A 26,249-nucleotide genomic window follows, 5' to 3' on the forward strand; every position below is an offset into this window, starting at 1 on the left:
GCATCGAGCCTCGAACCCGGGATAAGAGCCAGGCGACTACCCACTTTGTTACGGCGTCGGTTTTATCAAATAACTGTTTCCTAAACTTTGATAGAACATCAAATTGTGTAAGTCATTGTAATAAAGTAGTACGACTGAACAAAATTGTAAAACGACATGAAAAAGATTTGCACAGCGCGCTTTAGCCTTATTAAAACAATTCATATAAATAAGAAGTTGAATGAAGTGTATACGAGATACAAATCCGTGGCCATTTATTGCATGTTACAATAAATATTATTTCCGGCCTATTATGTATATGTTCGCTGTAGGTAAGTCTAAACAGACATATCACCTGTGAAGAACTGTAGTTAAATTTGTAGTGAGGTTTCACATTGAAGCTATTACGACCATATACCCTAGCAGTAGGTATATCTGTTGGTCTCACTAAAAAAAATGAAAAAGGTACCATTGAAAAAAATAACGTAAAAAAGCTGTGGGGTTTCTAAGTGTTAACGCGGGACGTGTGTGAACGAAGAAAAACGCGGGTTTCTTGGGTAGAATTGTTGGTGTTGGGCAAAGTTTCTCGGGTAATTAGGGTGCGGTGGTCTGAACGTTGAACTTTGTGGGTTAGGCCTTGGAACATAGGGTGGGAGGTTGTATAATCCGTTCGGTTGGTTTCTGTTAGAAAATACGGTTATATGCAAACAATAAGGGATTAGATGCACATAATTTCACAGTCAGTGATCTGTTTGAACTTTAAAAAATTCCAAATAATAAAATTGAAGCTACCATAGCAAATTTGAAACGAAATTTTTAGTGTTTTTGACCATAAGTTGTGTTTGGACCACAGTTTCTCTTAATTACCAATACTTGTTAAGGTTTTTAAAAGTATAAATAAAATATCTTGTTTTTAAAATGGGCGAGGTCTTGCATTGACGTTCCAGGTGACCTGTGGTTTAGGCTTGAGCTGGCACATTGCAAAATTACTTTAAAACTATTTCCCATCTGAATATTACTGCTGGTATAAATGGTAAAGACCACTATGTGAATTGTAGCTGTTACTCACCTTTTTTGCAATAAAATTTAAATTTTTTTCGAAAAATAAATTGTCAAAAAATATTTTTTTTTATCTTTGATACTTACTGCACTCTTGGGTTAACATTACTCGCTTTTACCCGTTGCTGACAGAAACGCAGCTGTTCCAATTTCCGTAGTATATAACTGTGAATAGAGGGGTGACATAGTTTATATTTAAACTAAGAAGCGTGGGGTCCAAAACATGCGGCTGATAGCACAATATATGCAGTTTCACGGCTCAATGAAAAAGAAACAGTCAATATTTTATAAAGGATTTTCAGAGTAAAACTAGCATTGGGTGGCCTATAAGCATAGTTAAGTGTATGGATATAACACAACGGACAAATGATATAAAAACACTGGAAAAAAACATTTAAAAAAATACAAAAAGTTAAAAAAAACAAACATTTTAAAAACAAAAAAAACTTAAATATACCTTCTAGTTCGTTCAATTTGTGGCCTAACAGAAAGTTTATAAAGTTGTATTTCATGAGCGCATTTCTCAGCGTGTTCTATCTTCAATGATCGGTTTAAATACTTCACTTTTAGCATGATTTGGTCCAGTGTTTCTGGCTGCAAAAAAAAACAAAACAATGAAATATTTAAGGTTGAGATATGTAAGGATAAATGACACTTAATTTTGTGTGGTGGGCAAAGACAGTCTGTATAACACAGGTGTTCTATTTTATTCACCTTGTTCCAGCTTACAAGTTACCATGTATGTTACTACACGGGTGATAAGTTTTAACAATTTAAACAAAATTAATTTCCAGAAATTTGAACCAATAAGAGAGATATTTGTGAATGTAACTTGATTTATCCTCACGTGGCTGTAAAACGACAGCCGTTATAACACACTATAACACTTAAAACGTTGATGTTCTGTTTCATACACCTTGTGCCAGCTCACAAGCTACCATGTATGTTACTACGGGAGCAATTATTTTTCTGAATAGCTTATAGTTTGGACAACCCATTAGTGACCACTAGGTTGAAGCAATTGCCATTAAATGTCTTGCCCAAGGACACATACGCTCACAATGGTATCAGCATTGGAACTGGTATCTTTGGTAACGAAGGGAGGGCTCTAACCACATAATTTGGGTCTGGGCAAATATTTTAATACGACAGACATGTTATTTTGGATTTAAAATTGCAAGCATTACCAGACTATTTATATTCAATAAACCATGAAGGACTAAGTTTACATTCCTTCTACAATACAAGTGAATGAATGGAACTTATTCATTCAAACACGGAAGTTTTATTTCATACACCTCATGCCGCTTAAAAGTTACCACGTATGGGTGATCATGATTTTAAATTATAATTGAAAATTTGGAGATTACTAATGGCCACAGTATTGAGAAATAAATGGTAAATATTTTGTCCGTGAACGCAAACACACAATTCTATGGAGGAGTTATTTTGGCAATACATAGTAAACCACATTTGCCGTGGTGCCCAGACAACGTATAAAAAAATTAAGCCGTTATGGCTGTTTAAACACCGCCAAATAAAGGAGGCAGTTTCCTTTGAAATTCTTAGAACCACCTACGCTATATCATGTCTAGCAGTCTAGCTTATTGACGAATTGCTGTTTACAATCGTAAATGAATCGTTTATTCTGTCTGGCGGTGCAACAACAGTGGTTAGAACACCGGTGTTCTGCTTCATAAACCTTGTGCCAGCTCACGAATTACCAAATATATAGCGTTCTTTTCGTATTGCTGACAATTTGAACAACTGACATCTTGGTTGTAGCATTTTCCGCCAAGTGTCTTGCCCCCAAAACACACACGCCCACAATGATAGCAGCGTCGAGCCTCGAACAAAATCTATATTTACCTTACAATTATCCAGTTGTTTTGTATTTTTCTCAAGTTCTTTTTCAGCAATGTCGATCAGTTGTTTAATGGTTGCAATACTGTAATGCAAGTTGGTTTAAAAATACTTCTGTGGGGTAAGATGAGATACCGCAAGCACTGGAATCCCACATTTCCTGATCGTGTTTTTAACAATTAACAACGTTCTTTTAGAATCGTGTTTTATACATAGTAAATATATTTTTTTGCTTACTACCAAATTGAGGAATAAAACAGAATAAGAACACGCCCCATCCTCCTCCAACTTTAAATAACCACGTACCCAAGTTTTAGCAGCGGGCTATCATGGGGAACGGGGGGGAATCTCTCACGGTCATACTCGTCCCATGCGTTGCGTCGATCTGCCTCACTTAGCTCTTCGTCAGCCTGATGACCCAACAACGAATCATGCTCATGGTACGATACGATCAGATCACGTGACTTGGGATCCTGTCACAGTTAAGTGAGTGATGACGACATGGTCGTAAAATAACTTTTTTTAATCAAAAATAAAAAAATGTTTTTTTTTATAAAAAAAGGAAAAAAGGACCCGGTATTGCGTAATGTAATTCTCACCCTTAAAAATGTAATGTAAAGAAGTATATATAGTAGGGTGGGGGAAGATGGACATATTGAACACCGTTTATTCTATTTTCTTGTCTCATTTAGTCATAAATATCCTTACGCCCCCAATAGACCATAGTTAATTGTTTAAAACACGATCATGATATTTGGATTTCATGTGCTGAAGGTGCTGAAGGTGTTGAAGGTATTCCACCTCCTCCTACATTACTATATATATAAGTATATACATAATACATATATATACAAATTGCATCAAACCTATCATAATACAGGTGATGCTTACCAATAATATATCTGACAACAATTGGTCTTTTGGTTTGATGGGCGTAGGTCGTGACTTGATCGTTTCTTTCGTTAAGCGTTCAGGTTTAAAAGTATAAAGTTCCGCAATATCGTTTGCCGTGTAATGACGTTCTATTTGTTGCTCGTCTACCACTCTGGATGCCAAAGATTGCTTCACAACCTGCAATACAAAACATTGGGTACAAAGGTATTGTACCATTATTTAAATAAATAAAAAAAATTTCTCATTGTTTAAAAAAAATGTACCATTATTTAAAAGAAAAAATTGTACTATTAAGAATGACTTATGAATTTAAGATGCAAACTATTTCGTCAAAATTAAATTGATACGCTTGAGCTAAGCGCAATTAAACTTAGGATAAATTTAGTTTAGCGTAAAGTGCAATTTTTTTATTTCGTTCTGTTCTAGTTTGTAGGTGGGGTTGTACAGCAAGGCACACCGTGGCCTAAATATAGGACCAGAGTTCACAGTTAACCCGACACTCAGAGTTCCACAACCTATTATACTTTACGAGAGGAAATTCCAATAGTGTGACACGCTACGAGACTGAGGTTGTACCAGAGTTCGCATTTAACCCGACACCCAAGGTGTTACCGCATGGACCTCACCAGATGTTAAAGCGTAGGGTTTCCCGTAGTACGCGACAAGGGCTTTAAATAGTAATAGATTGGGGATCTTTCCTTGACAGCTTGGCCAAAGTAAGATGTTCCTGTCTAGCGTTAACATATGCTAAGCCTATGCCAACCTAGTAAAACTATGTTTAATCATTATTACAAAAAAAATATTTTTCAAACAATGTTATTTTTTCATTACAAATTTACATCTGATTTAAAAATTTAGGACGCAAATTATTTTCGGTGAACTGAAAAATTGTACCCTTTACATTTATTATATATATGATACAGATTAGGGGGTAGAGTCCGAAGAATTTTCTGCAAAGCACACTGCTATTTTGTATGTAACTTAATACAGTATCTGATCCTATCTGTACGATCTAATACTTATATAATTCACCCTGAGGTGTCAGAGATAAACCATTCCGTTCAATTAGTGGTAAACAACAAACCCATAATTTACATTTTTTGAAATTGCTATTTTTCCCAGAAATTACGAATTGGAAACTAGATATATTACTTCCGCATATTTCTCAGTTTAAGAGGTCGCGTGCAGCCATGCATTAAAAGATAAGCAGTTGACCCTAGCGGAAGTATTGTGTGTAAAGATGGGACAATAGAACTGCACCACTATGTACCAGGTAGCGGCTTCTGAGGTCAAATTTTAAAAATGTTCGTGACAATGAATTCCAAAGGCATCTGTCAGCGCGAGTCCACCTGTTGCAAGCAACCGTGAAACAGCTATTGCTTGCTAACAATGGCTGTATTAGCCTGTATATAATGTAGGAATTTACGGCGTGAATGTTTGCTGGGTTTCATTTTAAACGTCAGTCTGCTTCCGTAGGGATATACTGTATGGCATGGTGGCATTGATAAACAATACATAGGGATGCACTATTACATTTGTCAAATCTTAGGGGGTTTAACTCAAGACTTGGCAATGTTATGGACATTATTAATGCATGGTTTAACCTAAGTAGAGGCTTTATCTTGAGATTTGCAAAAGCAATAGAGCATGCAATATAATATTGTGGGGTAAGATGGGACATGATTTAAACCCATTTTCTTGTCCCATCTGGTAGCAAACAAAAAATATTTACAGAATTATACATACGTAGGCCTGCAATTTTAAAAAAGGGTTTTAAATTGTTTTAAACAAGATCAGAAAATGTGAGATTTAGGTGCAAACGGTATCCCATCTTACACCACAGTACTATATGCTGCGTGTTTTTGCCAAAATAGGTTCTCTGATACGATTTAATGCATCATTTATTAGAGGAGCTAGTACCTTGACATCATGCGAAAAATATTTACGTTGCGTGCCGATGTGCGTTGGCCCATTGAGGTGATACATTTGTTGCGACGATTTTATGAGACAAAAAAAATCGAACAATATAATAAAAAATCATGGCAAACTTCAAAGGGTCACCGAGAGTAATCTCACACAAAGTACTGCATTTACTGCAACTATTAACTGCGGGGGATCGTGTAAATTTAGGAGATTTAAAGGGTTGAAAGTAAAAAGTTTATACGGTCCTAATTTGGGAATTCGTGTTAAAATAAAAGTCAAATCTAACCATGTATTTTGAGTTAAGCATTGTGCTGACAAGCAAAGCCCCTTTGGTAGACGTTACCATACAGGGCTGTTTTGTAATAGGGGGATTTTTGGGCCGTCTGCAAAATGCGTCACCGAAACTAAATGAATCACTTTCATTATACGATGTTACTCAGTAATTTAAGCTTGCTAAATCAGGAACTTTTTGCACTAAATAAATTTGCCGTTTTTGCACCAAACACATTAACGTTTTGCACCAAATAAATTCACCTTTAACACGAAATACAACCTTATTTTGACACCAAACACAATATGACATTGGGTTTAACTTAACTAACTTAACAAACTACTGAAATGAATTTCAAACATCAATCGAAGCCAACAGAAACAAAATCACCCACAAAGAATTTTGTTTTTAAAGATCTCTTTCAAACACAATTCACCAAACATATAATACATGCTTTCATACGAAGTAAAAAAGTAAATATTTTAAACCGCAGGCATCCGCGAATCAAAACAGCTTTACAGATGAGTTGTATAATCACATATGCTGAGCAACGCTTCGTAAACCTTAACCTTGTTGGTTGTAAAACTTTGTAAACAAAACCATATTACACAATTTTTTTTCCCCACGATACGTCATATACATACATAGTAGATAGTACATACACATATATATAGGCTATACATATCTATATATATCTAGAAATATTTATTTGTGCTAGGATAGTTAGTTTTCTCTCAAATATGCAGTAATGTAATATGAAGGTTTATTTTGCGACGGCTAAATTTCAAATATTTAAATTTAAATTGAAACTTTATTTAATTTTGAAAAAGACTGGAATTTTAAATTTATTAGTTTTAATTGGAATTTGAAATGCAACATATGAAAAACATTGCAGGATTTAATAGATAAACCGGTTCAAACCGCATTTAACTGGATTTGCTGCCACAAAACATAAACACACCTGGCGATCATAGATTTTTTCTTCCATCGTTCCTTGGGCGATGAAGCGATATATATAACATGGTTTAGTTTGTCCAAAACGATAGATGCGGAAAATAGATTGGACGTCGTGTGTTGGGTTCCAGGACGCGTCAAACACGATTGCTCTGGTTAGAAACACAAATAACATATTTTAAAACAAATATTTTATAATTGAAGTATAAAAATAATTGATAATTGTTGGTAATAGAAATATTTTTTGCCAGAAAATGTAAAATAGTTGATTTTTTAAAAATTTAATCCCATTTAAAGTAAAACATGTTTAAAAAAGGAGAAAAAATAATTTAAAAAAGTAAACCTTTTATATTTTTAAAACACCGGAAATTTTAAAACGAGCTGTACAATGCGCATGAGGGGAAAGATTCATGCGCGAACTCTTAACCCAATTCGGAAGTTAGTCAATGCGATTCAAGTTTTGTGTGTTTAGGGTTTTCCGGTTCATTTGTATGGCAAACATATGTTTTAAAATGTTAAACAAGGCGTGAATTTCAAGCTACAGTCTTGAGTCATGGGGTTCAAATAATGGTAAACAATCCAATTGAATACTGGTGCTGTTTTGTAACCAGCAATTTACAATTTTTGAGGTTTTTGGGGGTGTATTAAATAGTCGTTATGTGGTTAACGGCAGTTTTGCTTGAAGAAAATCGCACTAAATCTATGCAAAGGTCAGTACAGCTTGCAAGATGGTGATTTTCACCAAAGCAAATTATATAACTACATAACGATATATATTTTCGCCCACGAAAAACTTACATTAACTATCTAATATTATGGTAGGGCGGGAAAGATAAGACATATTATTATTCTCTTTTATCACCTATTTGGTAGTAAACAAAAAATGTTTACACAATCGTTTAGTCGTATCCTCACAACTCTGATAATTGTTAAACACACAATCAGGAAATATGAGATTTAGTTGCTAACAGCATCCATCATACCCACAGTACTATAAATCTATATATTGGTCTAATGAATACAATGAATAGTTTTTTGGTAATTTGCATACAAGGTGTATAATTAGAGACAGATTTTATTAAACTAATGAGATAGATAATACTCATATTCAACTACAAATGCTTTTAAATATTTTTTTTAAATTTTAGAAAGAAAAAAAAACTGTGTTAAGACGTGCGTAGGAAACACTTTCAAATAAGCCACTACAGAATAAACTAATTCTTTTCATACTACCATGCCGTAACTACACAGGAAGTTGAGCCACTGTCTGAAAATTTTGTGAATTCAGAGAAACTGACATAATATTAATTTGATGTCATTTCAGTAGGGACTTATTTAAAAAAAACAATTTAAATTAAAACGAAATAGAAGTATAAATATGTCTTGTAAAAAACAAACTATTTTTATCTTTCATAAACCAATTGAAATTAAACGGAAAACAGGTGCACTGTGAAAAATACGTGAAGTGGTGCATAGTAAAAATGGCAGCAACGAGAAAAACATAATAAAATTCACGCATGGTGTTTTATTTCGTAAATGTGAAGTTCTACGACATGGCACGCTGAAACCAAAACTGTTACCACATATAGTAGGTTGGGGTAAGATGGTCCATATTTTTATTTTATTTTCTATTTATTAAAAAGTATTTTCTCAATCATTTATCCTTGCCCTTATGACTTTGTTAATTGTTAAAAACACGGTCAGGAAATATGGGATTTTCTGCGCTAACAGTATCCATCTTACCCCACAGTACCATACATTAAACCTAATACCACTAAGTAATATACAGTAGGGTGGGGGAAGACGGAAAAAACTTCCCATAATACCCAAATATCTTGATTTAAACAATAGTCAATAGGAGTCGTGAGAAGGCGGTTTTATAATTTATTATATGTTCTTTGTTTACTACCAAATGGGACGAAATAATAGAATAAAAAGTATCCCATCTTCCCCCACCCAATTATAGAATTTGTTTTACCTGTTTGCGCCCACCAGATTTATCCCAATACCTCCAGCTCTTGTGGAAACCAACATGAGGCGACACCTAGTGTCCGATTCGTTGTTAAACTGGTCAATGACCGTTTTTCTTCGCTCGTTTTTTGTAGAACCATCCATCCGGTAATAATCAACGTCTTTGTACCTTTGAAATGAATGAAAAAACAAATGAATGTATCCTTTTACACCAAACACAATATGACATTTTGTTCAAAAAACGAAACAAACGAATGAATGACACCTATTTATCCTCGCATGAAAATGGCGGTATGTATAACACGGTCGTTATGTTTTAGTTGTTTGTAACTTTGTTGGAGATTAAGTTGGTAGGGTTACCATGTTTGAAACTCTGTTGGTGAATATTTTGTTCTGTGTCGCTGACAATTCGAACCACTCATTAGTGACCATGAGATTAAAGCAATGACGCTTAAGTGTCCTCGACAGTTGTCATAACACGGGTGTTCTGTTTCATACACCTTGTGACCGCTTACAAGTTACCACATTGTTGGTGAATGTGTTTTCTGCTGATAATTTGGACCATTAGTGACCACTAGGTTGGAGCATTTGCCGTTAAGTAAGGTCAGCTAAGTTAAGCAACATTAGGCATTAAACTCGATATCCGTGTAAAATGAGCACTCTAACCATTAAGCCATGATGCAGAAAAAAACTTCATGGTATGAGCAATGCGTGGGTATAAGCTTGCTTGACCTAACAGCGAAAATTGCTTCAACCCACAGAATAAATACATAACAGCTGAGTAAAAAAAATGGCCACCCACACCAAATAAAAATTTCTCCAACCCACAAGCTTGGTTGGGTTGGGGCAGGTTTTGATTTATATGCGGTTTCCAGTACCAAGGAAGGTTATGAATCATGCATTGAAAATGTGTGCGTGGGAATAAAGTAGTTTTACTATGGTTGGGAAGTTTGTTTAGTCATGGAGAAATGGGTATGGGGGGGGGGTCTATGTAAACGTGGTGGTTTTAAGGTACAACTTATGTATAGTAAAACAAATAAACTTATTTGGAAAGCTAAAACTCAAAATATAGTAAAACAAACAAACTTATTTAGAAAGCTAAAACTTAAAATATAGTAAAACAAATAAACTTATTTAGTATTAAAAGTAAAATTCAAATAAATAAGCTCAAATAAAGTATTTTAATATGCTCTGTATAGAAGTATTCCAGTATGCGTCCTTGGGCAAGACACTTAACCACAATTTCTTCAACCCAGTGGTCACTAATAAGTTGCTAAATTATAAAAAAAAGCATAAAAAAGATGGAAATATCCCCCCAAAATAATCACCCACAAAGTAATATGCATGGTCGCAAAGAGAACACTAATGCTTATTTGAACTTACCATTTCATTATTCGAACACCAGTTGGTGAACGTGTGTTATCGCTCCCATCCATTGTAACATAACGAAGGATATCTTCAATGAGATCTAGTGTTAGCAATGATTGGGAAAATAAAACAACTTTGTCGCCCATCATCGTTGAAGACTTTAATATGCTTAATAGCAAAGTTATCTGAAAAAATATAATAAAAATAACTTAAATTTATATTTGTTTAAGTTGTAATTTTATTGTGTAACCGTAACTTACATGTAAAATTTTTAATCTAAAAAGTAGTTTATTAATGTGTGTAAAGCAAAACTCTTCATTAAAAATAATTGATCAAATTTTTTGGCAGTTTCGGCATGGCATTGTTTTGTAATAAAGCTTTTTTTGCAAACAGGTATAGTCGTATAGATGTTGTATTTGTTTTGCTAGATAAATATACGTTTATTTAACCAGCCAGCAAGCGAACTGGCTAAGTTGTTTTAGGCTACCAACAATCCAGTTCTTCAAGAATGATAATAAAGAGCATTAAGTGTTCGGCAAACATTAAAGGTCACACAAGGTGATATACGTAACATACTTTTGTTTAAACAGTAATTAACCCAAGATTTCCCATAGTGTAATGTTACCCACACACAACAAAATGTAATTAGCAGTGTTGCCCACCTTGCCACTCATTTCCACAGAATCATAAAGCAAGTTGTCACTCGGCATCACTTTTTCAAACCACAGTTCTTTGGTGGGGTCGTCTGAGAGCAAATAGATAATTTTGACGCACAGTCAATAATACATGGTCTGTCATGCGTGCAAAGTGAGACAGATGACGCTTTAAAATATTTGCAAGCACTATCCAGCTATCTCTACTTGTTTAACCCTTGGCCTACAGAGAAAAGTTTTGCTTAAACTACCAGAATTTTTAATTTTTTATAGGAAACAGAATTTTTGTACAAAAATATTTTGCAACTTTTTTTGTAAAGCGGAAGCAATCGCTCTTTGCAGCTATTTTTAGTTTATTAACCCATATGAGAATTTTTCTGGTATAGTATAAATATTGTATTTAGTTTTTGCACAATAAAATTTATGTAGATACTATCAAAACCAACGTTTGGTCTGCCATGTGGAAAAAGAAAATAAACAAAACTAAATCGACCCCGAAAGCATAAAAAAAACAGTTTATAATAAACATTACATAAAGCATTGTAATATATTGCGTTAATATAAAAACTGTGTGAGGTTGTACCTGTTGCAGAAGTAGTTAGCAGGTCTTTAGCTCGCTGAAGTAAATCTTTCTTTTCCAAACAATCTTGTAAACTACCTCCTTTTGAAAGAATTAGTTTCTTTAAATCCTAAAAAAAACATTAGCTTTCTTTTAAATCTGTAAAGATATATATATAAATTTTATGCGGAATGGTATTCCACCAAACTTTAAAAACAAGAGTGAAAACCAATATTTCAGAACCCTTAATATTGTTTACCCTGCTGTTAGGTGTCTATACAAACAAGCAGAGATAAAGTATATTGCATTCACTACAATAATCAACGAGGTTCCCTATGTTTGACAACTATGAGTGTAACTGTATTTTAACAATGTCAACCCAGATTTTACCCTGCTGTTAGGTGTCTGTACAAACAAGCAGAGCCAAAGTATATTGTATTCACCACATTAATCAATGAAGTTTCCTATGTTTGACAACTATAGGTATAACTGCATTTTAACAATGTCCTCCTATTTTCCCAATAGTTTCTACATAACATTAAGAAATGTGTCAACCACCGTCTCATGAAACTGCATCCAATTAAATAACTAACCTGCACGGACATGGATGATATTTTACTCATATCATCCGATGGAGGTTCTTCACCCTCCAAGTCCTCCTCGGATGTCTCGTCCTCATCATTAAGGAAAGATCGAATATCTTCACGAGCTTCCTCTGCATTCTACAGGGATGAAAATGAAGTTTGTTCAAAAAGACTGAAAACGATTGCAGCGTGGGGTCTGGGGGCGGCTAAATCTGACGCTTGTGAAGGCTAAACTTTGCGATGACCTTTTTGACGTAAAAAGTCGGATATTTGCAAAAGATTTTATCCCTGGTTCTAGGAAGAACAGGAGGATTGTAGGTAAAAGATTTCTAACAACCTTATATTTGTTTTTTTTTTAATTTAATTTAAATGGATATAACTTTTTTTTATTTTATCTATTTTCATTTTTCATTACTCTATTAAACAAAACACAATCGCATTCCAACAATAATCTTATGACCTGTTGATTTTCGCGGCGAATTTTATCCAGCAGCAAAGCTTTAGGATGACACACAATCAATAAGAGGTTTTTGAAATCTTGAAAAAGTTGTCCTTTTCTGTTTCCCACGTCCCCACATTGGAAAGTTGAAAGGTATTGTTCGTATAAACGAATCTGAGATATCAAAAATGTTACTTTGATGCTTAAATTTTACTATGTTCTATTTTTATAACTAAATATATATTTTACAAAAAAACATTCAAAACATAATTGAATCTCAAAATGTACAATATGGGTTTAGTAGCCACATTTTTATTTGACAATTTTTATGAGTAATTTTTGCTGTAGCAAGCTTTAGAAAATACATAAAAAATTTATGCTATTTATATATACATTACATGATATATAAACATATTCTAATATTTTACAGAAATATTTTTTTTTAAACGGTAATGATTTTTATAAACACAAAAAAATAATTTTTATGATTACATTTATTTTATTTTTGAACTTGTATATTCAAAGCTTCTTTGAATATACATTCGTGGCAATGGCTCGTTTATCATGAATGTATTTTGACAGGGGGGGATACAGTTCAATAAACTTTCTTAGTAATGTTACCTGTACGGGAGTAAGACGGACAAAAAGCACGTATTCATGTTTTGGCATCAATTGTTCTCGTAAGCAGTTTACGTCTTTCCTTTGCACGCAACCAGCAAGTAGCTCATGCAGGACATGCGACCTTTTCTTCATAAGTTTCACGTCGCGCTCCGTTGAATCCACATGTTGCCCGTTGCGTATCGGGTGCGTGAACCGATTGTTAAACTCCTGGGGGAAGTTGGGGTGAAAGTAATATCCGGCGCCATGACACCACGGTTAGAGTGTTTACATTGTAACCTTAGTATAGTAGCTACAATGATCCTACCATCGTGGGCGTGTGTGTTCTTAGGCAAAATACTTAATGTTTTTGAATACTACAACAAAATAGTACAAATATATTTTCTGAGTGACTGAATTTATAGACTGGTTGAGTAAATTTTCAGCTACAAAGGGAAAACATTATAACTTTAAAAATTACACAACCTGTTAACTCGCAAACAGGCATGAGAACGAGATGTGTAAAACAAAACACTCGTGTTATAACGACTGTCAATACACCAGAATGAATAAGTTACATTCAATTGAAATGCAAACAGTGAAATATGTGGTCATGTGAAATGTTCTTTTTGAACCAACCCACCTGTGCGCTGCCGAGCAGTCTGGGTTTAATAAAATTCACCATACAGTAATATTCCATAAGGTTGTTTTGTAAAGGTGTTCCTGTGAGAACTAATCTACGTCGAGTCTTGATCCGCGACATGACATTGCTTAAATTTGTTGCTTCGTTCTAGAAACAAAATTAATATTAAACTAGAAAACAAAATATTTCACAAAAACAGTTTTATACATTGGATGTAAAATGACAATATTTTTGTAATATACAAGTATGCTGCTACTATATTTGGTCAGATGCCAGACAAGAAATAGTTTGAACACGTGGAGGCTTAGACAGTGACTGAAGCGTGTAGTTCTTACTACTGCACAAGTGGTTAATCGCATGCGTGCGTGCGTGTGCGTGCAAAGGCGTCACATTTTTCAAATTTTCAGCAAAATTTGGAGTGGCAGTTTATTCATCAAATACATGGAACTCATTGATTGGTAATTACTGAATAATTCGGGCCCGATTGTTGGTATAAAAATTTATCTTATGGATAAAAATTTATCTTATGGATAAAAATTTATCTTATGGATAAAAATTTATCTTATGGATAAAAATTTATCTTATGTATAAAAATTTATCTTATGGATAAAATGTATCGTATTTATAAAATAGGTCCCCACCTTAATAATATGACCTTCATCACAAACAACAATGTCTGGACCCGGATCCAACATCATTTCAATGAAGGATTTATTGTAACGCGAATACTGCTTCCTAGTGTTGGTAACCATGGTTATAAACATCTTATAACCGGTGACTAAAACACCTCCTCTTTTGTGCCATCTCTAAGAGAAAATAATAATTTTAAGAAATGTTTAAAAAATGTTTTTTTAGAAAAATGGTAAATTGTAAACTGTACTGAAACTGAAAGTTTAATATTATATTCATAAAGGTTCAAAATATGATATATCTTAGTGGTAAAAAAGCTTTTAAATTTTTATTCAATATCTTAGAGGTAGAATTGAAACCACATGATTTGGGTTTGAGGCTCTCTGCTGCCACCATCGCGGGTGTGTCAGGCCTTGAGCAAGACACTTGACGTAATTGTATTCTCTTTTCCAGCTTATTGGTTACAACAGGTTCTTAATATTGTAAACTATACAAATAAACGACATTCTTTCTTAAACATTTAGCGTGACATTCCTTATTTTGATAACGCAACAAATTCCCAAAGTAGGGTTAACTATCGCATTCAGCCAGTGTTTTATACTGAGTAAAACTATCTTAATCTGCACATGTGTTTTACTTCACCAAGATTCTAAGTGTTATTTTTACATGACGTTTAATTTAGACAGGTTACTTTGGGTTGAAGTAAATAATTTTAACTTGCTGAGAACAGTCACACCAAACCCATAGTAGCAGCTGTGAGACTTGAACCCAGTGTCTCTAGTTACAAAGCATGGGTTCAAACTAGTGGCATGTTTTTCTTGTGGCAAACAACATGATTTTTAATCAGTATTTATATACAACTATACAAGTATCAATCTTTAATGAGTATAGTAATCTTTAATGAGTATAGTATCATAGTAGGGTGAGGAAAAATGTGACACCTTTAGCACATAATATCTAAAATCCTGGCCGTGTTTTAAACAACCAACAACGATCTATGGGAGTCGTGAGGATACGTTTTCATTAATTCTTTGAATGTTCTTTGTTTACTATCAAAAAGGACGAAAAAAGGGGATACCCCTCTTCCCCCACCCTACTATAATACAGGGACATTAATACGTATAGGTTAAAATACCTTGAGTATGATGGCACGATCATGTAAAGACTTGTTGTCCATTATACTATAGGTGTCCATTGATTGTTTGCATGGCCGTGTCCACATATCAAACTCCCTTGCCCAGTTAAGCACTGTACCAAGTGGGCACACAACTAGAGCTGTTCTTTGTTTAGGCAAGTGTGGCGAATGAAGAACAGTGTGTAAAAATGCTACAACCTGAGACAAAGAAAAATCAAAAATAATCCCCTACCAATTTACATTCGTGGTAAGCGGTAACTTGTAACCGTGCACGATGTGTATGAAACAGAACACCTATGTTTTAACAACTGCCGTTTCCGTTTCCAACCCTGTGTGGCAAGTTACATTTAATTTTAACATGATTTACTGGTATGACCTAAACAAATACTTTTAATTGTTAATATTAATTTGTGAGTACCTCAGTATAGAACTTCTCTTGTGTAGCACAGTTTCAGTAACCAGATTAAAGCAGCCACAATTTTTAAAAAGCACTTTTTGTACACATTAATAAAGGAACAAAATAATGAAGCAAAATTACTTGCAGCGTTTTTCCCAAGCCCATACAGTGAGCGAGTATGCAGCCATCTCCTCTTGATTTATTGGCACGTGCAACGCTCTCAATAACATTACGCCATAGAAATTTTATTCCTTCCACTTGGTGGGGCTTGAGGGCTCGTAAAATCGCAGATTCAACCTTTTTAAAAAGATTTGTATTTGTAACATGGGTGTTTTGTAGTACACTAGACACACATAGTGTTATTATCTACCTTTTTTTTTAACTTTGCATTCAATTAAAATCTGTTATTTGGGTTGCAACATGGGTGTATTGTACTGTGCAGTACATATGAGATACATATGATGTTTCACACACTTCCGGGGCTCTGGTTAAATTTCGGTTTGGAATTTTTAGTTATTTTAATAAACCCGAAAAACATTTATATTCATTCAGCTTCACTATTAAGTTATAACATGTGTGTCTTCCTATACACCAGAAAATGAAGACACACAAGATGTTTTTCATAGACAAAATACACATTGTCAAACTCTAACTAAAGTGTATTTATACACCGTACATACTCAATACATGTATTCGATGCATGTAAGTCGTAAAACATTAAAGGGAGTTTCTACCTCAACAAGTGGTTTTTTAGACAACACAAGATGAGTCGTCACTTTCTTCTTCTTCTGTGGAGAAGCTTCATCGTCAATTATAATAACCTGCGCGATTGTTCGAAATTTAAAATACGGGTAACTAACTATCATAAACTTTGAGGCTTTTTGATGAATTTTTGAGGCATATTACTGGTAGGAGTATGGCATAGAGCTTATGTTACAGATTTATAGGAAATCGCTTATTTTTATATTAAAGCACGCCTGGAATCACTAAAAAGGAACCAAATTTGTTAAAGATATAGGTTCTAGCTATCCCAACCCACCTTGCATTTTATAAAGTTTGGTGCCTATGCAAGAGTTGTAGCATGCCAGGATGCCATCATGCATGTGCAATAGGACCCTTATGATATTTAAATAATTCTCTTCCACAAATAAAGATAAATAAATCAGAAAAAAATTCTTGCACAAAATGTTGATAAATAAATACCTCCTCCTCCAGATCCTGATCTTGCTCCAACCTCTTCCTCCTAGCTTTCTCCATTTTCTCTGCATCCTGTGTCATCTTACTAAGGTTCGTATTATCCAAGATCTTCCGGATGTTGCGACGACCCATCTTCTTCCCGCTGTCATGGAAATCATCTGTCAATCAAAGGAGATAAATTATCAGCATGTTTCATAAAGTATGGTTGAGAAAGAGAGGACACATTTTTTTTCTTTATATATTTTCTGGTCTCATTTGGTAGTAAACAAAAAACATTTAGAGAATTCTAAAACCATATCCCCTTGACTCCCATAGACTGTTGTAATTTGTTTAAAACACGATCAGGATATTTGAATACTATGTGCTTAAAGTACTATATATACAATACCAGGGATGTACAAGACTTCTTTTCTTTTCTTTCTGCGGACATTTTTGCTCAATTTTTCAACAGAATTATTTCGAGCAACTTTGTCTGGACTGTACACGCAAAAGTATTTAATGGCAAAATAATGTTTTTTATGCATATCATGAGTAGAAGCCCAAAGTATTTAGAGGAACAAGGGACATTGGGCCAATTCTAGCCTAAATCTAGGACCCATGGCATGCCACACTGTGGAATCTAATCCAGGAAATAAAGCCTTTTGTATTTTAATATAAAATCCAAGTTTTAATAAACAACTCAAGCTCCCACCCATGCTGTCTTTGTTTGAATCCTCACTCCCAGAATCTTTTATTCGACGTCGTTTTTTTACTTTGTTGTACGACCGCGTCTGGGCTTCTTTCTGTTATAAGGTTTTAGTTATGAAATATGCTTAGCAAAGTGCATAGGGCCCTCGTATAATAAATTACTACAGAAAAAAATTTAAATTAACTGTTAAAATTGCATTTTTAAAAAACTGTCTCTTACAATTTATAAAGAAAATGCTGCTTACACAGTTTTAAGTGAAAAACATGAAAAATCTTTGTGTTGAATTAATACAGGAAGTTTTAACAATAAACTTACTTTAATAGAACCAACACCATCATCTGAAACATCTTCTACTTTATAGAAATCGTCCAACCACGTTTGACCTTTCTGTTTTTTCTTCGGTTTAAACCCAACATCCTCATCAGAGTCGCTACTCATCGATGTGATCTTCTTGGATTTGCTTCCAACATTTTCATCATGGGAATCGCTCTCTATCGTGATGCATTCCATCTCTGCATCACTCTTTAAAACTTCTTCTTTTATTTTGTTCTCTCTTTCTTCTTTTTTCTCTTCCTTTTTCTCTTTATTTTTGTCTTCACCATCACTCTTCTCATTCTCACTTTTTTCCTCCTCGCTCTTTTTCTCCCCACCCTTTTCTTTCTCTTCTTTGCTCCTACCTTTCCCTTTTTCCTGAAGAGCCGCCTCACACTTCTCTTTCTCCTCTTTTCCAACAACAACTTGCAGTCTTTCGGAACTTGTTGTTGATAATTTCGTGGAGTGGCTACAATCGCTGGCATTTTTCTAAAATAAAATATGAAAAATCGTTTCGCAAAATTAGCAAAATAGATGACATATTTTAAACAGTTTGCTGAAATGTGCTGTGAAAAAAAACAGCATGTGTTCCATACCATTATTAAGTTACATAACAAACTTTTTAGTAGATAAAATTTCAATATCTTTACAAAAAAACACATAAAAGCAAAAAAATCCCTAACTAAAAATTAAACAAAAAAGATCAAAAATACCTCATCTGTTTGGGGGTCTTCATTTACATCAGTTACATCCGCATCTGAAGATTGAAGGATGTTGCTTAGGTCCGAGAGACCATCATCATTTGCATCTTTATTGAGGAGAATTTGTTTATCTTCCTCATTAAGGTTTGAACCAACGAGAGCTTCATCACAAATCAGGGACCTTCGTACTTTCTGTACATGTTTAAATAAATGATCAGTTTAAATCAGGGGTTCCCAAACTTATTTTATTGCGGGCCGATATGTGAAATCATAATTATGCGTCGGGCAAGGTTTTCCTTGCTATATTGGTGACGCGACCTGTATTGGCCAAAATTTGGTTATAACGAATACTGTTAGTTAGGTCAGGAAGTTCGGCACATATGCTGGTAATAAACATGGCTTCTAGAACAGATTAAACTACGTACTTGTGGAGTAAAAGACAAAGTTTCACAGTATTTTTGTTGAATCATGCCGCGGTATAACCGCTATACCAGAGTAACAAGTGTATAAGGTTGGCTGATGCTGTGACAGTCATAATTATTTTTGTGACGTAACAAAGACAATGTAAATTATTACAGAAATCAATAAAACATTTTTAGACGATTTTTTAAAGTAATATGTTTATTTGTGAACGTATGCAATTGGTAATTTTAAAGTCCTCTGAGGGCCATTTATTTTGCTCCTGCGGGCCACAGATGGCCCGTGGGCCGCGGTTTGGGAACCCCTTGTTTAAATGAATGGTCAGTTTAAACAAACGGTCAGGGAAATGAATGGATTGAATGGTCAAAGAGCGAATTGGCTAAGGAAGCCATAGAAGCTACATGTTTTTAATAGAAATATTTTGCTTGCCATATTAAATTTTGCCTAATAAGCAATTCTCTTAAAAAACATTGGAGGCCTTCTTACTTTCTGTACATTTTTCAATATGTTGGGTCAGGAACCATTTGGCTAATATGGAAGTCATAGGCACCTATCTTTTGGAAAACCAGGGTGTTCTTTTCGTTATTATCAATTTACCCGTTTCTGTGTGTATACAGATTGTTACACTGTGAATTCTAATTGATTCCGGAGCTTGCTTTTTCTAGCAGTTTTCCTTTTTTTTCAATTTTAAACAAAAAATTACACCTAAACAGTGTAGTATAAGATTCCCATCAGACAAAATGTAAAAATAGATAAAAGAATCTTACTTTACTACGTGGTGTGGCTTTCACTGCAGCATCAGATAACTTTCTCTTGGCAGAACCTCGCGTGGAGCTTTCTTTTGTTGGTGAAAGTGCTTCCTGTAAGAAAATATTCTTTAAGTCTGAGGCTCTATGCTGTATCTTATAGCAAGGGAGATGTCATAGCAGAAATTGTATTACCCTCAAAAAGACCCAAAGCGCCTGAGAATTAAGCCCTAATTACTTGTCAACATCCAAACTAGAAATATAATATAAAAAAGGAAATGATATAATAAATACTGACTATATTCATTGGTTACAATGTTTACATACTAATTCAGGATAGAAAAAAATATCTCACCCTCGGTTTGGTGCAACATATATCGGCAAAAACGATATCCCATATCGTAGCTTACACCTTCTTACACAGGTTATGTTTTACTTATTAACAATCTGTAACAAACCACTCACTCGAAGCAATGCATTTTTGATCTTCGTTTTTTTAGTTGATTCATCTCCTCCACTTTGTGCATCATCTGAACCATCTTCTTTTGCATCATCCTGATCTTTTGCATCATCCTGATCTTTTGCATCATCCTGATCTTTTGCAGCATCCAGAGGATTATCCTCATCTTTCTTCTTGGTTTCTAGTGAAAATATTTTAGGTGAACTAACTGGCAGAATTTTGTATCTAAAATATTAAAAATAAAAAATAAAATCTATAATATTTACAGCTAATGACATTTATCGCTAACTCTTTTCACTGCAAGAACTTAGTCACTTAACTGATTAAGAATTTTATTTGTTACGTTTTCCTTAGCAACAGATCCTTAGTGTATGTCGTTACACAAAAATTGTTCAACTCTATGAGCACCAGATCAGGGTCAGGAACTTATTACAGCTTTTAATCTCACCATGTTTTTTGTCTCCATCTTTCTTTTGATCCAACAGATCTTCCACATCTTCATCCAAGGAGCTCTCGGACATCTCATCTTCCATGATCTTCTGGATGCCAGCTCTTGCTGCATCATTCTCACTTACTTCTTTGGGAGGGGGATCAACTTTGGGAGCTTGATCTTCAATTGTCTGTATAAGCATAATACAGGACTTATTTTTTATTTAAATATATATATATACATTTTTTTTTTATTTATTTATTTATACTTAGAGGTAGAATTATTAGCATGAATGTTGAACTCCTGGTATTCTGACCTTATTGCAAGGACACTGGACATGAAGATTCGCTTCAACTTTCCATATTTTCTATGTTTGATAACTGTTTACCCACCTTAAGGATATCTTATATAACGCAACATGCTGTTTGACCTTTGTACATATTAATATATACATTAGGGCGGGAAAGACAGGCCACATTTAGCGCGTAAAACCATATCGCTTGATCATGTTTTTAACGATTACCAACAGTCTATTGGAATCGACAGGATATGGTTTATTATTTCTTTGAATGTTCTTTTTGTTTACTACCAAATGGGACCAGAAAATAGAATGAAAAAGTGTTCCATCTTACCCCACCCTACTATACAGCTTTAATTCGAAACTGGGGCTCTGAACCTAGGACTTCTTCCTCTTGCTACACCAATGCCCACACCCAAATAGTCTTATAACACAAGCCTTACCATGTCAAGCTGATCATCGGAGAAAGTTTCCATGTTGTTGCTTTCAATCTCGGTCTGAGAGGAATCGGATGAAAAATCCAAAGATGGCCGATCCGTCTTGTGGATTTTAGGTTTTTCTTTTTTTTGGTCAGTTTTCTTTTTTGTACTCGGTTTTTCCAAACTTTCCGGATCAGAATTTTCAGAATCAGAAGCTTCTTTTTCCTTCTTTTTCTTCTTGGGTATTAGTTCATCCAAGTCAGATGAGGTTGTTTTTGCTCCAGGACTTTGATCTTCTGCCTCTTTATCATTTTTACCTCCCTTTTTAATCTTTTTTTCGACTGACCATTCTTTCTTTTGTGAATCAGATTTATTTGAGGATTGTCTTTTTATCTTCCTTGGTTTAAAAAGTCCGGAGCAATCAGAATCACTCGCCTCCTCATGGAAGATATCGCTGACACTTACCCCTCCAAGTGCCTTGAGGAAAGAGTGGGGTGGGAAAAAAGCAAACACATATTTCAATATATATATTTATCTACCCATAAAAAATAATGGCCAAACTTAAAAAAAAAATTATAAAAAGAAAAAAAATACATGGGAAGCAGACGAAGCAGGAATAGTTACAATTTTTATTTTTTATGTTATTTATGTTAAGGAAAAGTAACTGATATTTATTGAATTATTTTATAATTTGCGGAATTTACAGTTATATAGTAGTTTTAAACTGATCTACCAAATATTTTATACAATATTAATTATAAACACCTGTTTATCAGAACACTGGTCATCCAACTTTAGTTTGATTGGAATATATTTAGATAGTTCTTTATCTGACGCTTCATTGTTACTTTTATCCTCCTAAATTGGTAAAAATTATCATTTAATTTTATATGCTAGAAATAAACTGCCATTAAGACTGATGTAGCATAGTTTGCCAGAAAGTCCTTAACAATTGATCCTGAATCTTATTTCATTTTGAAGAACAAATTCACAAAATTGATCACGGTTACTTAGCCTATACTATGCTTATTACTACATTATTCGAAATACTTTGCATATTTTCACCTGCGATTCATCCATGTGCAATTTCCTCCATGTTTTACCAGCAGGAGAGTTGGAGTTACGAAGAATGCTAAAAGAAAAGTAACAAGTTTAACAATTCGTGAGTTATAAATGAATGTAATGTCCTCGCGTTGCCGCAAAAAGAAACTAGATACAACATAAAGATCACATACTTTTCCCGAAATTTCCGTTTTAGCAACTTTTTCTTTCTGCTTGGTGTAGAGAGATTGGTGTTAGTGGAATCTAAATCATCCGTTTCTTTGCTGGTTGTCATGGAGTCATCTGTGCTTTCTGTGACGTAAACAATATAAATAATCTTTTAACGGCTTATCTGGTATGAAAAAACATAATGTATTTCAACGTTTGGTCTGCTATCCGACAAGACTTCATCAGGGAACGACAATAACGGACGGAACATCGGAGATACACAATGTTTTATAATTAATTATATATAGATCTAGAGGGAGAGGGTTTTTTGCAATAAAATTGTTATATTCTGCTTTATAACTAATAAAAAGTTCCAATTTTTAAAACATAACAAATTAATTAAACCTTGTGTTGCAATAATCAAACCATTGTTTTGTCCTTCTACTTTAACACTAAAGTGATGCAAAAAGTAAAATTCACCATGAGATATTCTTGCTTGAAGTTGTTTTTCTTCTTTGCAGAGAGACTCATAAAAATCGGATGACAAGCCCACCAGGTCATTCAGCTTTGATTTAATTTGGTTGATTGTTCGAAGCTTCGTTAAAGCCACTTTTCTTTGGTCTTCTGTGTCCTAAGTAACAAATAATACAGTAAGTTAATGGACCTAGGACTTCACTGGGACATTGTATACATGATACCACAAGTAAAAAAGTATATATTATTTAGTACGTATATATGATACCACAATAAAACAGGTATATTTATAAATTATATATATTTATATAACTGTATTATTCTTTAACCCATTTTTGGGTAGCTTATTTTTTTTAAATATTAATATATATATATGTATATATAAAACCATATATATATATAGATATATAAATACCTTTTTTAGATTTCGGCCAACTTACATTGCTAAACACTTGTTTAAACAAAGAGTGAAGTTCACCAACTTTACTGCACGTGTCATCTACTATTGTCATACACTCAGAACGAATATTACTAATGTTAACGGTGTCCGTTGTTTTGTGGCGGCCTAAAAGTAAAAACAACGAGTAAATTAAAATGAATCCAAGGGTTTACAAAGTGAATTCTGTCTTGAAACATTAAAAACTCCATTTTAAATCGTTTAAGAGTAAAAACCAGATATGTGATGCAATAAAGCATGAGGTTGTTTAACACAGAATATGCACCTATTTCACAAAAAATAAACAACTAAAAAAATGTATTTTAAAAAACACAGTGGTTACATAGCTCGATAAGTAAACAACAAGCCAGGCCCTGCCACCACTGTCAGTGTGTGTGCACTACATTCTTTAAAATTAGGCAAAATCTTGTATAACATTGCCAAAATGTATTGACATTGCCAAAACACCTATATTTGTTAAAAGTTAGGAATTTTATTAATTAATGTACCTCATGCAGCATACATTGGTTCTATTTCATACAAACACTTAACACCAAAGTAAACCCATTTTTAGGGGTAAAACTGAGGTGCCAAAACGTTTGTTATTATTTATTCAAAAATTACAACTCTGAACAGTTGGTATACATACTAATACTTAAGGGTAAGTTTTGTTATCTTACCTACAACAGGATGGTCAATCTTCTTTATAGTAGTTGTAGTTTCTGGTGACGGAATGACACCATTTGATTTGTTTTCTTCAATTGCTGCTCGCCTGTGTTTCTGGTTGAATAAAAATTTGACATTTTTAATTATAAATGTGACAACAAAAAAATGTATATATATATATATAATTATTATATATAAAATTGATTTGAGTGTATATTATATATAGAGAGAGAAAGAGAAATATAGGCTATAATAACTACACCTTTTTAACTACTACAGGTGCTCTGTTTGTATTAAGTGCTTCCAAGACTTCTTTGCATTCTTGTATAAGTGACTGCAAAGGTGTAAGATCGCATACAAAACATTGTACTGTATCGGAAGTAAATATTTCATTCGCTTTTTTCCGGCTGAAGTTCCGTCTAATGCAAGTCCTGTATGAAAGAACAAAGTTTAATAGATATATGCTATTCATGTACAATGCACATTAGAAACAATGTATATGAAAAACCAAAACGTTGCCAAAAAAAACTCTCATTGCGAGAGAAACCTCGCATTGCTAGGCTCTCACCCCAAAATCTTAGGCTTCTTGTTACAATAACATATAAATTAAGGGGGAACAGTAAAAAACCTAATACCTAGTTTTTTTAACCTTCAGAAACAGTTACCTAGTAAAAGTCAACAAAAACGCTGTCACAGCAATTGCCAATTAACAAACAAATTTAAGCCTATGGCTCAAATTCAAGCCTATATCTAGTCTATTAGAAATTTAAATTTCTATATAAAGAGTTCCTTACTTGCAAAATACATTGGTACAACTATCACACATGATAACATCCCCCCCGTCCCCGCACCAACGACAGAATTCATCAATTCCATTTTCATCTTTTTGGAACGTACCAGAGTGATAATAAGAATAGCATCGCTGTAATTGGATAAAGTAAAACTAAATGCTTAATAATGGCATATTGGGTTGGAGCAATTGCATTTAAATGTCTTTCTCAAGGACACATACACCCACAATGGTAGCAGCAACCAGCCTTGAATCCATAACCTCTGGGTTAGAGGCAGGTGCGCTAACCAACTGTGCCACACACACATTTATGCAGTAGTAAATATAAGCTGAGTAACTTAACTAAATATACCTTGCACAAGAGTACATGTAGCACTGGGTGTTCATTAGCATTGCTTGATAGATGAGTAAGAATCTGTTCCCCACAACCAGTGCAACGAATCACTTTATCCAATATTGAAGGTTCGGTTGTACCTGCAGCATGATTGCTGGAACCTCTGCTGTGCGGACAAGGTTTTGTATACTACTGTTGGGTAAAGTGGGACACCTTTGGCACATCACATCCAGATATGCCGATCATGTTTTCAACAATTAAAAACGGTCTATGGGAGTTGTGCGGATATGATTTTATAACAGGAGCAATTAATCTGAAACCTAAAGACAAATTCGCCCACAATGGTAGCAGCGACGAGCCTTGAACCCATAATCTATGGGTTAGAAGCAGGTGTGTTTGCCACTGCGTTACGGCGGCGTAAACAAAACAAATCATACAAAAATACCTGTTAACCGTTCTTTTCTTTGACCCAGTTTGTGAGCAAATATAAGTTGAAAATTCTGGTCCAATAAACTTATCTTTTGGTAAACCTTCTGGCTCAACGACTACACATTCATTCTCCATGACATGCGTACAATAACGTACGATAAGAGTAAGACTATTTAAAGTAAAGCATTGTTTATTTGTATACGTAACACTATTTTTAGTAAAACGGGAGAGAAATAAAAACAGGAACAGGCGCTAAAATTGTTAAAAGTTGGGTGAGCAGAGGACCGAATGCATAGAAAACGTAAAAACTGTTATGGTATA

General features: G+C 34.2%; 1 protein-coding gene across 3 annotated transcripts; it reads right to left on the minus strand.

Moving 5' to 3' along the window:
• Nucleotides 1-103: 103 nt before the first annotated feature.
• Nucleotides 104-26,197, minus strand: LOC149724754 (uncharacterized). 3 transcript variants are annotated; one of them, XM_089891998.1, is made up of 38 exons: nucleotides 25,945-26,197; nucleotides 25,518-25,665; nucleotides 25,170-25,297; nucleotides 24,638-24,806; nucleotides 24,390-24,489; nucleotides 23,714-23,838; nucleotides 23,280-23,430; nucleotides 22,826-22,943; nucleotides 22,656-22,722; nucleotides 22,356-22,448; nucleotides 21,615-22,067; nucleotides 20,892-21,063; nucleotides 20,561-20,624; nucleotides 20,449-20,524; nucleotides 20,005-20,097; nucleotides 18,830-19,009; nucleotides 18,120-18,605; nucleotides 17,808-17,898; nucleotides 17,123-17,274; nucleotides 16,654-16,740; nucleotides 16,061-16,216; nucleotides 15,523-15,720; nucleotides 14,399-14,563; nucleotides 13,758-13,904; nucleotides 13,139-13,345; nucleotides 12,539-12,691; nucleotides 12,088-12,216; nucleotides 11,519-11,624; nucleotides 10,945-11,027; nucleotides 10,298-10,467; nucleotides 8,922-9,083; nucleotides 6,951-7,095; nucleotides 3,793-3,972; nucleotides 3,208-3,374; nucleotides 2,908-2,986; nucleotides 1,496-1,632; nucleotides 1,126-1,203; nucleotides 104-660 (listed from the first exon to the last, which is right to left on the minus strand). In XM_089891998.1, exons 1-38 carry the CDS (start codon nucleotides 26,061-26,063, stop codon nucleotides 492-494), a joined length of 5,703 nt encoding a protein of 1,900 aa, XP_089748124.1. In that variant the 5' UTR covers nucleotides 26,064-26,197; the 3' UTR covers nucleotides 104-491. The 3 variants fall into 3 exon arrangements, with proteins under 3 accessions (XP_089748124.1, XP_089748123.1, XP_089748122.1); XM_089891997.1 differs by having other exon boundaries at nucleotides 20,449-20,624; nucleotides 25,518-25,662; XM_089891996.1 differs by having other exon boundaries at nucleotides 20,449-20,624.
• Between the last annotated feature and the right edge of the window lie 52 nt (nucleotides 26,198-26,249).

The sequence above is a fragment of the Ciona robusta genome, chromosome 14, assembly GCF_009617815.1.
Source record: "Ciona robusta chromosome 14, ASM961781v2".
Lineage (NCBI taxonomy): Eukaryota > Metazoa > Chordata > Ascidiacea > Phlebobranchia > Cionidae > Ciona > Ciona robusta.

Coding starts and splice junctions, on each gene's coding strand:
- LOC149724754 (XM_089891996.1), bottom strand. CDS start 26,063: ATGGAGAATGAATGTGTAGTCGTTGAGCCAGAAGGTTTACCAAAAGAT. Junction 22,944..23,279: donor TCAAGCAAGAATATCTCATG/GTGAATTTTACT, acceptor TTTACGTCACAG/AAAGCACAGATGACTCCATG. Junction 17,275..17,807: donor TTCAAACAAAGACAGCATGG/GTGGGAGCTTGA, acceptor TTTGATTGACAG/ATGATTTCCATGACAGCGGG.